At 31.8% G+C, this 15,250-nt stretch overlaps 3 protein-coding genes across 8 annotated transcripts in view; 2 read left to right on the top strand and 1 right to left on the bottom strand.

Moving 5' to 3' along the window:
- Positions 1–15,250, bottom strand: part of Evi5 (Ecotropic viral integration site 5) — a 131,299-nt gene that overhangs the window by 54,418 nt on the left and 61,631 nt on the right. For 2 of the 6 annotated variants that reach the window (XM_076408414.1, XM_076408416.1), the window contains one exon: positions 14,030–14,053. The exons of 1 other annotated variant lie outside the window; for it this stretch is intronic. Coding sequence is in view for 2 of the 5 variants with exons in the window: in XM_076408412.1 (XP_076264527.1) it covers positions 850–908 (59 nt within the window). In the remaining 3 variants the exon portion in view is untranslated. Of the gene's footprint in view, positions 1–849; positions 1,167–11,650; positions 11,864–14,029; positions 14,054–15,250 lie in introns of those variants that run through there. 3 more of the 6 variants (XM_076408412.1, XM_076408418.1, XM_076408415.1) reach the window with 3 other exon arrangements.
- Positions 1,580–4,974, top strand: LOC143198130 (NADH dehydrogenase [ubiquinone] iron-sulfur protein 4, mitochondrial-like). The gene is made up of 2 exons (XM_076407139.1): positions 1,580–3,164; positions 4,438–4,974. The coding sequence occupies exons 1-2, from the start codon at positions 2,855–2,857 to the stop codon at positions 4,698–4,700; spliced, it is 573 nt and encodes a 190-aa protein (XP_076263254.1). The 5' UTR covers positions 1,580–2,854; the 3' UTR covers positions 4,701–4,974.
- LOC143198901 (uncharacterized) lies at positions 11,483–13,952 on the top strand. Its single transcript, XM_076408522.1, has 2 exons — positions 11,483–12,845; positions 13,181–13,952. Exon 1 carries the CDS (start codon positions 11,546–11,548, stop codon positions 12,074–12,076), a length of 531 nt encoding a protein of 176 aa, XP_076264637.1. The 5' UTR covers positions 11,483–11,545; the 3' UTR covers positions 12,077–12,845; positions 13,181–13,952.

Below are 15,250 nucleotides of genomic sequence, written 5' to 3'. Positions count from 1 at the left end.
AATTAGATTTATTTATTTATTGCGTAATTAGCTGTTACATCTTTTATGTTTGATCTCTGCTTTTATCTGTTTAGGATGTTAAGTTGTTTACAATCTTAGCTTACACAAATTAAAAAAATGTTTTGTCTATAGATTGTAATAAGTTGTTATCTGGATGAATTTTGTTTTCTATCTTTTTCGTATTATCTGTACTAATGTTCCAGTTTAAGAAAATTGTCATAATAACAAATTTGAAAAAAATGTCTTTTCTATAGAATTTTACTTGAAAAAAATTATTGTTTTCGAATTTTTTATCATTTCGAGTTTGTCTGATTTTCAGTACTAACGCTCTAGTTAATAATCAAAGTTAAGTAAATAATCATAAGAACAAAGAAAACACATGTGTATTTAAAAAGATACAAAAATAACTAGCTAGGGGTAGATTCTAGAGAACAGTATTAATGGAGAAATAGTCCAGTAGAAGGTTCGAAGGAAAGTCCTGGTCAGAGTAAGAGTACTAATTAAATCATTAAGACACTATTTACTAGAAGTTATTGAACACGGAGAAGGAAGATGATGAAAAGAGGGTTAATCCGCGATTGCTTGGACAGACCACAATCTTAACAAGAAGCTCGCAACTAAATAACAAATTCCACAGTAAATATAACAACACAAATCATCTAATAAACCGAATATTGATTTAATTGAAGTTGGTTTCTTGATAAGTAATTAGACGACCTTTAAATTAAATATTAACGGAAATTCCACTCAGCTAACGATGTTTGTGTCGCTCCAACGTTATTCCAAATATACCTTAAATAGAAAACAATAAAACTAGACTGACATTCAGACGCTGTCAATATTACTCACCTTTTCCTGCTCCTTCTGTAATACCAATACCGTGTCGGAACGAATTTCTGCAGGACCATGATGTCACGTCACTCCCATTTACGTCGCAACCCCCCCGACGGAACCGCCCCCTCGTCCCATTTTCTCGCCGCTCGGTCAAATTGAATTTTTCACTGGACCGTCAGATGTTGTACATTTTCGGGCGATTTGAATTATGATGAAATGGCGACCGCGCCGATCGGTGAAAAGTATTATAATGAAAACCAATTTTCCGACGCAAATTACGTAACGGAAGCGAAGGCGGTCGACGGTATTGTGGGAGGCAGGAAAAACATCGTCTGGAAATCGGAAAAATCGTCACGCGTTCGGCTGTCGACCGGCTTTTTGTGGTTCGAATTGGGTTGAATGCGAAACGGCGAAAAAAAAAGAGAAGTAAGGGAACCAATCAAAATCTTACTTAATCTAACGAGAAGCTTCTAATATTGGGATTACCTTCTTATATATAGTAAATTGGTATTAGCCAAGTCACTAAATAATGATTTGTGCGTTCATGAATGTAATTCAAACACATAAATAAATAAAAACATACGTTATGAAATCCTATTTTCATTTCCTATTAAAAATATACTAAACAAGAATCAATTAGAAATATATAAGGAGTGATACTTAATAATCAATATTTTGGAATAGATGGAAATACTACCGATTGGAATATATTCCTACTACTGTGACAGTTTATGAACCGAGTCTTCATTGGTTCTTTTTATTATCAATTTTATTAAAATTAACACTAATACGCTATTTGTTTTTTCTTAATTTGCTACGGCTTAACATCTATATTACTGAATTTAACTTATAACTACATTGAACTAAGTGTTATCTAGCAGCTGAAGACAATGATGTACTTGATGGAGCATAGTCCTTGATAACATTATCGATAGTTTCAACATTCAAGTCTTTATGCAGATTGTCGTTGCAAATGTATCATGGAGTATCAACAATACTTCACAGAATTTTAAAATCTTTGTATATTTCCATTGTCCATTCTGGATTGTACTAGAATGAAGAGTCCTGAGTCCGAATCAACTCGTCGTTGTTTTTGGTCAAAAGTGTAATAAAAATATTTGTGAATTATATGATGTACACGTTCAGTTGATATCTTTAGAGCGTCTGCTATTTCATTAAGTTTCAATTTACGGTCATTCAAAATCATTTTGTGGATTTTTTAAATGTTTTCGTCGGTAACAACCTCTTTTGGGCGTCCACTGCGTTCACCGTCTTCGGTGCTCATTTCACCAAGTCTAAACTTAGCATACCAATCCTTGATGGTTGATTTTCCTGGGACAGTGTCCGGAAACTCGTCATCAAGCCAAGTTTTTGCTTCAACTGTATTTTTTCCCTTCAAAAAGCAATATTTTATCAACATGCGAAATTCCTTTTAATCTGTCTGCTGTTAAATTTATATACGCATCTTTGGAGGGTTAGGGCTAACTAAAAAACCATATGGATTTAATTCTAGTAGCGCCATCTATGTGTCAGGCCGGGCACTTTTCAACTGACCTGTTACAGTTACATCCAATGGCTCTGCAGTATCATCTGCAAATGTACCAACAATAGGCAAATCCTGAGAATACATTAGATAAAGGACTGGCCCCAATACACTTTTTTGTGGCACGCAATCTTGCATTTTCCTCAAGTTAGAATATGTATCTTCTTGTTTATATATGACTTTAAAATGTTTCTTGAAACCAAGTTGATGATCTGGAATAACCTCACATAAAAAACTCCGCATGTGAACTGCACTTGGTATGAACTAGTTTTGGAAATATATAACTTTTAATATAATAACTTTTAATTATAACATTTGGAAACTATGTGAAAGTTCAGGAAGTAGCACAATATTATGTTAAATAAGATTTAAATATGTTGATATTAAAATTTCAACATCAAAATCAAAGTTGATGCGTCGTCAAAGTCACTCTTCCCTAATGTCATTTTGATTGGTAGATACTATCAAACAAATAGTATGTTTTTTGTTAGAACTCCTTGGAATTTTTTGGGTACAAATCTACAGCGATTAATACAAAACAGGTTACAATTATGCAGCACCGATTCCAAACCGACATCCTGTGACGCACAGGAGGCCAGCGCCAAATCGGAACCGATTCAAAAGGCGTTAGATACCAGCGAAAGCATTCACAAACGACAACTGCAAAAATGTCGCATTGTTCTGACTGAACCCGATGATTACGTGCTGATATCTGGAAATCCTGCGAAGATAGCTTGCGAAAGACCGGCTAGAATTTATCAACCGAGAAAGAATGCAATGCAGAGTGGTAAGATATTTTTTGTTATATTAAAATGGTTATAAGAATGCATTTTTAATTTTGATGATACAATAATGGAAGTTTAATGATACTGTATAATATATACTGTATAATATATATAATATACTGTATGTATAATGATAATACAAAATCGATTATAGAGAGAAAAAACCTAATACTTACATATCAGTTTGGGTTTATTAGCAAACATTCAACCAAGTGTATATAATAACATATGAAGTTGAAATAACCTATGAAGGTAAAAAAGTAACTCTAGTTAGCGGTGACCATAACAAGAAGTCATAGGATTACGATAGGCAGGTACCAGTAAATAATTAGACCCAAACCTAGAAGTACCTCGCAATGAATCTTGATGCAAAAACTTCGCTGGACATGTAAAAAAAGAAAGGAAAGAACTGGAGTTAATTGTAACAAAATCACTATTATCAGTACATAATAAATTGCTATTATACACGTAAATACTGAAACATATATGGACGTACACAATTATGGAGATGTTCCGCGAAAACTAATATAAATACAAAACAAATTATCCAGAACGAAGTCCTGAGAACTATTATAGGTCCATCCAGGACTAATTACTTACAACGAAACCTTCGGATATCGACTGTCCCTTAGGAGAGACTTCATTCTCATGTTAACATCGAAGTATTACAACTCTTGGATAACACCTGAACAGGACATAGACTTAAAAGAATTAAACTACTTCATCGTGTATAGTGTAGTGTAGTGAGACGCATTTAATACAAAACATCAGGTTAAATACATAAATATTATTACATCAGACATTAAGATAGGGCCGATGGGTCCTCCTAGATATATATCTAGATTTAAGATATTGTAAAGATAAATTATAGATTAGTCAGCAAGGGCTAGTTACAATGTAATAAATAATAATAAAATTCGGAAGGGGGCATGTACTTCATAAACCATGGCTTTTAAACATTAAAATTTTCGAATTAAACTCTTTTTCATCTTAATATCATTATGTAATTCCCCAGCTTTTATATGTTAAGGTAGTATTCCGAGTTTCCATAAAAAACCCTATTCCAACTGAGATCGGTTCAGCTTATGTATGGAGAAATGGAAAACAAGACCTGAAGATGGCAAATACTACCCTGTCAAACGTAGTGGGAAAACTACAAGTTCTTCTAAGAATCAAACGCGGATGTGAGATCAGAATACTACCTCAACATGTATAAATACAAGGATATTCATTGTTTTAAAATAAATTATGATTAGTAATTGAACATTTTAATAGGTACAAGACACATAGGACATTGGGAACTTGATTTTGAAACCAAAGCACGTTGGGAAAATCCTCTAATGGGATGGTGCTCTTCAGGCGATCCCGTCTCCAACTTAAGACTCCGATTTTCAACCAAAGAAGAAGCCACGGACTTCTGCAAGAAAAACCGACTGAAATTCTGGATTCAAGACAGCCATACCAACAAGAAGTTCAAAGTCAAAAGTTACGGAATAAATTTCCATCACAAAAATAGAACCCGACTGAGCACCAAGTGAACGGACATTATTAAAACGTTATAGAACACATTATTTCTTTTTTTGCTTTCTATGAGATCACGTCTGATACATATATTCATTTAATAGTTGTTATTTTAATTAACCTGAGTCTTCGGTGACCCAAATTCGCCAATGTCTAGTTTTACTTTATTAAATTAGATATGGGGTACTAAAAATGGCGATGAAGTATGTGTTCTGCTGGAATATCGCGTTAGCACGAGACGGTCTGGTTGTTAAATGGGTGTATGATAAAGTAAAGTGTCCCTACACGAAATGGTGGTACATATTTTGTTCTTGATTAATATTTATACAGTTGTTAGGTAATATAAATACACAACAATAATTAGATTCATATTGGTCATATAATTCGGCGATTTTGAGTTATTTTACACGAACGAAAAAGCAAAAAACATTAGTTCAAAGTGTTTGGTTGTATTTTGCAATTTTTACAAAAGACATAATTGGAGTGCTACAGCACATTCAGCAGCGGTCGAGATATGGGAAGCACATATTTGTAGTAAGAACACTTTTAGGTTTCACATTAGAACAATGCTCTCTCTCAGATAACCAATTGCGAATCACTTTCTGATCAAAGACTCAACAAACGTCATCGAACATCCACATTACTATCTAGATGTGGGCCCGATCGAGTTATTTTTCTTCCTAAAGCTCAAATTATTATTTTGGGATACTCACATCTTATATTTCATTGAGTAATTCCCAGTAATTTTCGACAGAATAACGTAATTAAGACCCATTAAGGAAACAATGAACAAAAAATAATTTCGTGTGTTGTTTTCCAAAAGTTGCTTATAAGGTAAATTGAGAGGTGAATTTAAATCAGCATCGGTTGTCAAAGGATGAAATTGTGAACTAGGTTTAGATTGGAAATTAACAGTGTAGTTATTGACTTGAATAGTAACTCAACAAGTGACAATGACTAAATAAAACTTTCTGAATGTGGAATTATGATTTAATGCTGATAATGTCTAAGACAGGGTGATGAGAGTGGAAACAACTAAAGGTGAGTATATAAATTAATATGCAATAACTGTATGTAATGTTATTGCAGATTACGTCTGTGAAAGATTTATGTGCATAGATATGTGTGTAATTCTTCAGAACATAAATGATCATTTGGTTAAAATAGTTGAGGAGATAATTAATACTAATTCTTTAGCGGATAGGGCAAATGCGTTAGGGATAACCTAGTGATTAAATATGATTTTATCTATAGAAAAATGTACACAAATATTAATAGAAGATACAGTAATATTAGAATGACTTGACAAGGAAACACTAAAAATAAAAAGGTAAATATTCTCTCTTATAAAAGTAAGATACATTACTTGGATATATAACTGTTAATTAGGTGGATTAGGCCTCCAGCGGATACCACAGGTGGTTTAGAGAAAAGTTTAAAAAGTAAAGAGGTAAAGCACTGTGGCGGTATGATTAATTAATTGTTGTTTAAATTCTTCAATAATATATACAATAGATATACTAGAATATTAAAATAAAATACATTTTTGTTTCATTATTTTATTAGAATGTTGTTATATATCAAAGCCAAGAAGTCAAATGCGGCAACATTGCAACGTTTTGACGTCATAAATTTAGATGACGTGAATTCACTGCTATTTCAAATAGACTATACGTTCATCTCACCTAAAGCTGCATTAAAAGACTACCCCTAATAGATAACCACTACTTATTCAAGCTGTTAGCTAATATAATTCCAGTCAAAAACGAAACCCCAGTATGTACAATTGCATTAAAATATGCCTTAGGCGCGACCAGATATAATATGTTAATCAACAGCTCCAGCGTCGAATAAAACGGTTTAACGATATACGTTGACAATTCCCCGAGCCTATGCGAGAAATATAATCATCCAGAGATACATTTCGAGAGAAACAGAAATTCTCGAATACAATACTGATGTAGAGCGTATTACAAATGTAAATTTACACGGAAAACCCATCAAATGATTGTTTCCCTCCGTGTTTTATATTTTACACGAAAAAAGAAACACGCCTCTAGAAAAGATATACGCCTATTTCTCAAATGCAAACCTGTCATTAAAATTTAACATAAAAGGTATTAGATTGATGAAAAAAAAAAACAGGAATACACCTACAAATATCATGAAATATGAATGAATGAAAAACTTTTCATAAAACAAAAGATCCTTTCAAAAATGTTATTTTAGGTGATTGAACTTTTCATTAACAACAATTGTATATTATGCTTCCCATCATGTTTTGCCAACAGATGTTTTTTGTAACAAAAAATTAAATATTTTTGAAGAAATGTAATCATCTCATTTATCAGATTCTTCATCAAATTATATCCAAACAAATTATGTAGTTTCAGTTCAATTTTTTTTATATAAATGTAGTTAAAACTCGTAAGGCGAGAATTTCTTTCTATGGACACCATTCTGATGTAAGGACAACGTGGGGAAAAAGTCCCGCTACCATTTTGATTGCCTATAACTTTGCTCAAAGAAAAGATAAGTAAGTTTGGGTTTCATAAAAAGTTTATTTGGTCTTTACATTTTTTTTTTTTTGGATGACTGAAAAATTATATAGGCTAAATGGAACATTTTCAAATCAGTTTTCAAAATTCGCCTTAAACTGCATGCATAAATGTGTAACTGGGAACCACGTCTCCGAATTGATGTTTCTGGAGATTTTGCAACCCTAGCGCGCACCAGAGCCACATTTTCAGCGTTATGAGACGTCTGTTGTCTTCCAGAACGGGGCTTGTCGACTGTCGTACCGTACTGTCTAAAAAAATACCATGTAAACTATAAATTGTGGTTTTGTGAGGTACTGGTAATAATGGAACGATTCTTTTCAATAAATATTGTCACCATTTCTGCTCGGTCTTGTGGCGTTATATCTATCCATAATAAAATTTGGACGTCTACACAACACAATGGTTCGAGTGAAACTGAACTAAACATCGCATAACCAAGATGGCACGCAATCAAAATGGTAGCGGGACTTTTACCCCACTTACTCTTTACTCCTTTTACTAACTTTATATGTTTAATGTTTCTCATAAAGGCAATATCGAGGTAAATAACACTGTCGATAAAATTTGAGGTTGGATTTTATTTGTGTTGTTTATTGTGTATATGAGTAATAACTTTATTGTTGTTTCAGTTATCAAATAACGTGGCAAATTCGTTTTACAAGTCTGTATGATGTCAGCATATATTCCTACGAGATTTCGATTCTAACCCTTTACGAAACGAATATATACAAATTCGTTTTACAGTCAGACAATATTATCCTTCACATTTTATTCGATTTAAAAAGAGATAGAATGCTTTTAGAGAAGTTCGAGCATGTAACGGAATGAGCCTGCAAAAATTGCCCGTTTGCCAAACGTCCGAAAATTCATCAAAATATTATAATTACGGGTTATAAATATATTTTGCGCAGCTGCACTGTATATTAGTATGGGTACAGTCACTAACATATCTCAAGAAATAAAAAAACAATATAACCTTAAATTCACCAAAAAGAAACCGTGTTTATGCGAAACAGGTGACGAATCAAGATCAGCTTGGTGTTTCAGAGATCAAATATACGAAATGTATAAAACAGTAAGTAGTTTTTTCAATCGAAATATATTTTAATACAATTATTTCAGAGAAGATTGTTAGTCTGGAAAGTATTCATAAAAATTCAAAAGATATACAGCTATTTAAGAGATGTAGAACATCCGTACTTGTTGTCATTATCTGTAATTGTTGGATAATATGTTACCATAGTTTGCGAGATGAAATACAACATCACAACACATGACATTACCGACGTTTATTGATAAATACAAGTCTGGCGATTCATGATATTTATATGTGGAAATAACTGTAATAACGTAAAGCAATAAGTTATTATAGCCTCGTCTATAACTTTTTAATTAAATGCCATAATCTATCAAGAATTAGCAACTAATGCAATGCATTATGTATTAGGTATTACTGGAAAATATGTATACCTACACAGCAGAATATTTCGATAACGAATAACGTTTACAATTGCATGAATATTTAACGTTAGAACTAATTGGATTATTTTTGTCCCGAATTGATTAAACGATATAAAAATAAACCGTATATTTACTGTGCTATTATTTCCAGTAGATGTATTTAGAATCACAAAAAAAAACTATTTATTATTGTTCTTAAACCAGATTTCATAGCAAGATAATGAAAATCTATTTCAGGAGATGCGATAGAAAATATCAATCATATAAATTCAGAATGTTTATCAGCTGTACTTGGTACATCAACAAAGATGTAATTGCGAATCAAAATTAATTGATTTTTAATTAGTTGTAAAATTATTCTCAGGTCAGTTGACATTCATTAAAGACAAAGTCAATGTGAGTAACCTTAAGAGTGGTAAAAAATAAACCAAGCTGCCTACCACGCTGCCACCCAATCAAAACAAACAGATCTGGCCTTTAAATGAGGTACCTTGAACGAACTAAACCAGACCGCCTCGTTAATGAAACAAATATTTAGGTTGGTTTTACAATAATCAATGATCTTGTTAGTTTCCGCGACTTACGTACGCACGGAGCTGTTAAGAAATAAGAAATTACAATGGACAAATATTTTGGAACTTGAAAAATATAACAATAAATTGTAATTATTATTTGGAATATTTTTTATATTTGCAAGTATCCTTTTTATCAATTGGACTAGACCTACTACCTAACAGGGTTTCTATGTTAGGGCGAGTGACCAGAGTAGAGATCATCCCAGAAGACATCCGGTCTTACCCAGCCTGGTTACCGGCCTAACGGAGATTATTTTTCTTATCGGATTTTGTACTCTTGCCTTCTGAACAATCACAAATATGAATTTACGACTATGACTCGAACCCGCGGATATCGCAACCGTAGGAGGACCGTCCTGTCGCCTTGACCACTTCGCCAAACAAGCCGGTTAGAAATATTGAAGTATTTTAAATAGTAATGAAGGCAAGAATGGAAGTTATTAAAATCCAATAACTTCAATTGCGCTATTTAATGAATGAGTGAAAATCCATTTTATTTCCATCTGGTCTCATTGAATAAATATTCAATATTAAGATAGCAAACGTGACAGTGTGAAGATGTGTCCGTTGTTCCCCTTACAGCGACCATAAAAATACTAAACCGGTCATTGCAGTGATTTGTATAAGATTAGTTTTCTGGTTCAGATATAAATCAACTAATTGTCATGACATTTCATATAATGCTCATCGAATTGATGATATAAATATAGAATAGAGAAGAATTTAAAGTCAATTTATTTTAGTTTGGACTACATGAACTAATATTTTATAATAAGAATCTGATCTCAATAACTCTCTGTATTTACCTTTTTTTTCAATATCAAATTTGTATTTATATTAAAATCGAAAATGCAAAATAAAAGGAGTTATGAATGATGAGCCAATTTGTAAAGAAAGACATTTTTGAAAGCTCTGTTTTGAAAATTTGCAAACAGATGGTTACAAAGGCTTTACAGTGGTTCAAAGTAAGTAAAAATGGGACCAAAAAAAATACATGATATACCTGTAACAGAGAGTTTAATTGTCAATCATACATCAAACCTAAAGCAATAATCGAAATAATTTTCCCAACATACTCATACCCAAAATGTGCTCTATATTCAGCTGATATCATAAATCATCTCATTTTTGATAGTAGTTTAAATATAGTAAAATTACACAGAGTGGATATTACTTCAACCAAGTACAGATCTCAATCAATGAATAACTATTAATAATGATAATTATAATAATTGCTGATCAATGAATTAATGAATAAATTAATTGAAAGTATATTTTTTTGAAGCAGAACTTTGAACTCTGTACATGTTGACCGTCAATTTAGCAACTCATGGTTTATACATAGTAATAATACATTAAACTTCTACAAAAACAATATTGTTAAGTAGTTAAATATTTTATATAGTGTAAAACATATTTTCATATTATTAACTTTTCATAATATATCTCAAATTTAATACTAATATAGAATTATTATTAGCAATATTTAATTATATATTTATTAATAATATAATTGTTATAATAATATTTATTTATTTGTATTATAACAATAGTATTTCAACAATATTGCAATATATAATTGTAATATACGATAAAAATTAATCTAATAACAACAATCATCAATAAAAAAGATTAATTGATTATATAATAAATACATAATATTCTGAAATCGCTATTATCGCTATTTAAACTGATATAAAGTTGCAACACAATGTCTACATGTTAATTAAAGTTCCTCAAAACATTGTTTTTAAGTAATAGTTAAATATTTTATATAGTCTAAAACGTATTTTCATATTATTTCTTTATTTATATATTATTTAACTTCTCAAAGTATATTTAGAATTTAATATTAATATGGAATTATTTTTATTATTTAATCTGTATGATGGGCTATAACAATAATGTATTTTTACTGTATTAAATAATATCACTGCATTTTGAACTGAAATTTATGATTGTAATATATGATAATAACAACAATAATCAACAACAACAAAGATGAATTTATAATAAAACAAATATTTAACTTTCTGAAATCACTTTTATCATGTAGTTATGATATATCGCAACACCATTAATAACTTATGTCTGTGGCATAATATTATTTCAATTGCCATTTTTAAAGAGAATCAATCATTCAAATAGGGATGTCAATAAAAATGAATATTTTAGGTATTTGAGCTACTCTAAAGGTGTCAGTACCCAATTATTAATCATGTATATATATATGGTGAAATTCATGGGTTTAAATTTTAAATTGATATGATTTCTGGGCACGCCCACCTCCCGATCAAAAACACAGAGCAAAAGCGACAACAACAACAAAATCGAACATTCAACATTGGTAACATCGATTGGTTTGCTTACTTCCACGTCTATAAACCTCCAAAACGAGACCACGAAAGCCGGTCCGTCCGCCCAGGAACACTCCAGCCAGTTGGACCCTCGCCGCCGAAAACCGACGCGAAAATTAACCGGAATCACCGGGAGTCCCGTCCGCAACTCGGAGACGACGTCCGATCCCGACGCGATTCGACAGAAAACGCGAGATCCCGCCGACAACAACTCCTGGACTGGGTCGACCTGGAAGACCCGCGGCTTCGGCTCGGATCGTGTCGTTCTCTCCAAACTCCGAGAGGAGCCGATCGATACGGGGGGACGGTTTTTGGGGATGGCGATGGCGGAGGCGCCGAGAGGGAGCGGGAATGGTATATCGCGGAGCATGACGAGCGACGGCTCGGAGAACAAAGGTGGGGGGACGAGGAGGTTGGAGGTGGACGTCGTTATTGGTAATGATCGGTTATGGATTTGGGTGTGATTAATTTGGAAGTGGTCAAGGTGATTAAATCAAATAAGAATGTAATTAAATTGATACGAAAAATGAATGTATGTATGAATTGAGGCCGATTTGTATCCGTGTCGGATACAAATAAGGATAAAGCGGATTATCCATGATGGAATACTCACTTTTTATTCATAATTTCACAGGTTTACCGGAAAGTCATTACCTATTTTTCCGAACAGATGTCGTTGGGCTTAACTATGCAACATAGAGTATATATAGAAGTTTTACTTAAATAGGCGAAACCGAGGAAATGTTTTGCGTGGTACAACTAATGGCACTGAGGCCACTTTTTTCATTGATTCATCTGAATTTTGCTAATTTCTATAACCCGATTGTTTGTTTCTATGGTCTGTTTATAACGCCATTTTTGTGTTACTGACATTGAGTACGATCGGTATTTTTGAGCCTTAATTACAATCACAATTATTTGATTATAATGTATCTTCATTCTCAAAAGTGTTATGTATCCAATGTATGTGCGGAAATAAAAAAAGCAGACGTCGTTTTCCTTGGAAGAAACAACCCAAGTTAACTAGATTAAGGATGTGTGTGTGACTTAGCATTGGTACCTGGTAAGTATACAATTATTTATATAGAGCATTTGTATTCCTATATATTGTTATTTACAGGAATACAAGAGAAGAAATCATGAATATATTACCCACATTTTAAAACAAAAATGTGTCCAAATTGGGAGATGGTAAAATTACATTGAAGGTAAATGTAATTATACTATATGAAAAGTTTTTGTTACCTTTTAAAAAGTTGTTTATAAAGTGCCATCAACTTAATTATATTGAATGGGTTTATTTACTTGAAACAAAAATTTATATTGGTTAAGTTACTTATAATTAATATTTTGGATTAATAAGTATATATGATATTCATTATATACTTATATTCTTTTTTTTGATATTTTGAAATATTACTTTATTTGGGTTTTATTTCAAATTTAATTGGCCAGTGCAGTGTCATGTCAGAAGTTGGTCACGTAACGTCTATGAAATGCTCAACCAATGAAATGCTTTCCTAATAAAATATTTTCTTTAAAGGTCCCTGTAATGATAATTTAAATTAACCAATGAGATACAGCGAAATGACGTTCTCAGCGCCTTCCTGCTGAACAAAAGAACGCAGACGAATTTTGAAATTAAATGTATTACGTTAACACTCTATATATTACTCTATGTCACACATGTCATTTTATTCTACTCGCATCAAGCTTCAAATCTATACATGTTATATTCACAAAACATAGAAATATAAAATGGGAATTGGCATACCTCTACACGTCTAAGTCAGTAGAGGTAAAACCATTACAGATTTATTTTCGGTTTTGAAATTTTGTGACATCTTGTGACACGCATTTGGTTTTCAATTTTTTGTATAATTGTAATGTGTAATGTATTGTTATGGCGTTATTGTTGTAGCATTTAAGGTAAACACTATTTCTTATTTCTTTTCTTTAAGCACAAAATTATAAAATTCAATTAATTATAAAATTATTAATTTAAAGTATTCTGGTATATCGCAGAAACGGGGTTTAAAAGTAAATAATGATAAACTTCGGAAAACCTCTTAAATATGTGCGATATCAGTAAAGTACGTTGATAATCTAAACTGACTAATAAACACGTAAAATAGTCCTTAAAATAACATAAGATAGTAATTAAGCTGTAGTTTATAAGTTTGTGCAGAAGATCATTTACTGAAGCGCTCTTCCACATGTAATTTTATAATGTAAATTACATCAACTACTTATTGCTCAATGGACAGGTTGTTGAATACTAAGAGAATAAAAAATAAATTATTTTCCCTTAACCACATCGACATTATTTCTAAAACCGACAATGATATCATGATATTAACCCTAAGTGGTAATATAATTCAAAGTTACTTACCCAAACACAATACACTATCGTATTCTGCAAAAAAAAACATAATTAGATTACTATATCAACAACAGGTAACATTTAATATTGTTAATTAGCCAACGCCCTTGAATTAATACTTTTAATTGTTTTCAGCTGTTCAGTAATTTGATTGTTCATGAAAATAACATTAATTCTAACGGATATGGCTAAATAATAACCAATACTGCAAAGATAAACTAATGTTTAGTGGCTAATTAAATACCAAGATATTTTATAGAGCAACTGTTGTCTTTTAAAAATAGGTTAGCCATTGACCATGTGTAAGACAAGCGAGATATCAAGTAGAAATGTTTTTTAAAGTTATTTTCGGGTGAATTATGATGAATGGGTTAAATATAGCCGGAGTCATGAACGAAACGCTCGGTCTCGATCGGTTTTATTGGATTAATTAAAAACCTAGTTTTTATCAACCATTCGATATCAGTTTAATAGAAGGTTAATTTATACGTGTTCACGAAACAAAATAGTCGTTATGGATATAGTAGAAATATCATAATCTCGACAGTTCAAAGGAACAAACATTATATCCCATCACTATGATAATGAGTAGTGTATCGATAGTTGTAAATGAGAGTATCGAACTCTTAGTTGAAAATTAAAATTATATTAAATTAAATTATATAAAACATATAAAATTCTCCATATATATATATATATATATATATATCATTTATATGGAGAATTTTATATGTTTTATATAATTTAATTTAATATAATTTTAATATATTAATGTATTAATATATTAATTTAATATATTCGATATATATATATCCAAAGCGTGGGAAAACTTAACAGTCGGTTGGCAAGGTTATGGCATCTGTATTTTGGTATGCGTATGGAATAATTTTCATTGACTACCTTGAAAAAGGAAGGACCATCAACAGCAACCATTACATAGCGTTATTGGACCGTTTGAAGGAGAAAATCGCCGAAAAATGGCCGCATTTAAAGAAAAAGAAAGTGTTGCTTCACCAAGGCAATGCACCGTGTTATAAGTCAGTGAAAACGATAGCAAAAAACCATGAATCGGGCTTCGAAGTGCTTCCTTATCCACCGTACTCTCTAGATCTGAACCCTAGCAACCATTTCCTTTTCTCAGATGTCAAAAGAATGTCCCATTGAAGAAATTTTCGTCGAATGAAGAGGTAATCGCCAAAACTCAGGCCTATTTTGAAGCAAAGGTTAAAT

The sequence above is a fragment of the Rhynchophorus ferrugineus genome, unplaced genomic scaffold (genome assembly GCF_030347505.1).
Source record: "Rhynchophorus ferrugineus isolate W39M unplaced genomic scaffold, kcgeb_rfMv2 rfM6, whole genome shotgun sequence".
NCBI lineage: Eukaryota > Metazoa > Arthropoda > Insecta > Coleoptera > Curculionidae > Rhynchophorus > Rhynchophorus ferrugineus.
This window is presented reverse-complemented; position numbering and strand designations above follow the sequence as displayed.

Bases quoted from the DNA above. Each gene is read 5' to 3' on its own strand.
- LOC143198901 (XM_076408522.1), top strand. From the start codon at position 11,546: ATGATTTCTGGGCACGCCCACCTCCCGATCAAAAACACAGAGCAAAAG.
- LOC143198130 (XM_076407139.1), top strand. From the start codon at position 2,855: ATGTTTTTTGTTAGAACTCCTTGGAATTTTTTGGGTACAAATCTACAG. The intron at 3,165-4,437 runs GTAAGATATTTT...ACATTTTAATAG, and splicing joins AAAGAATGCAATGCAGAGTG to GTACAAGACACATAGGACAT.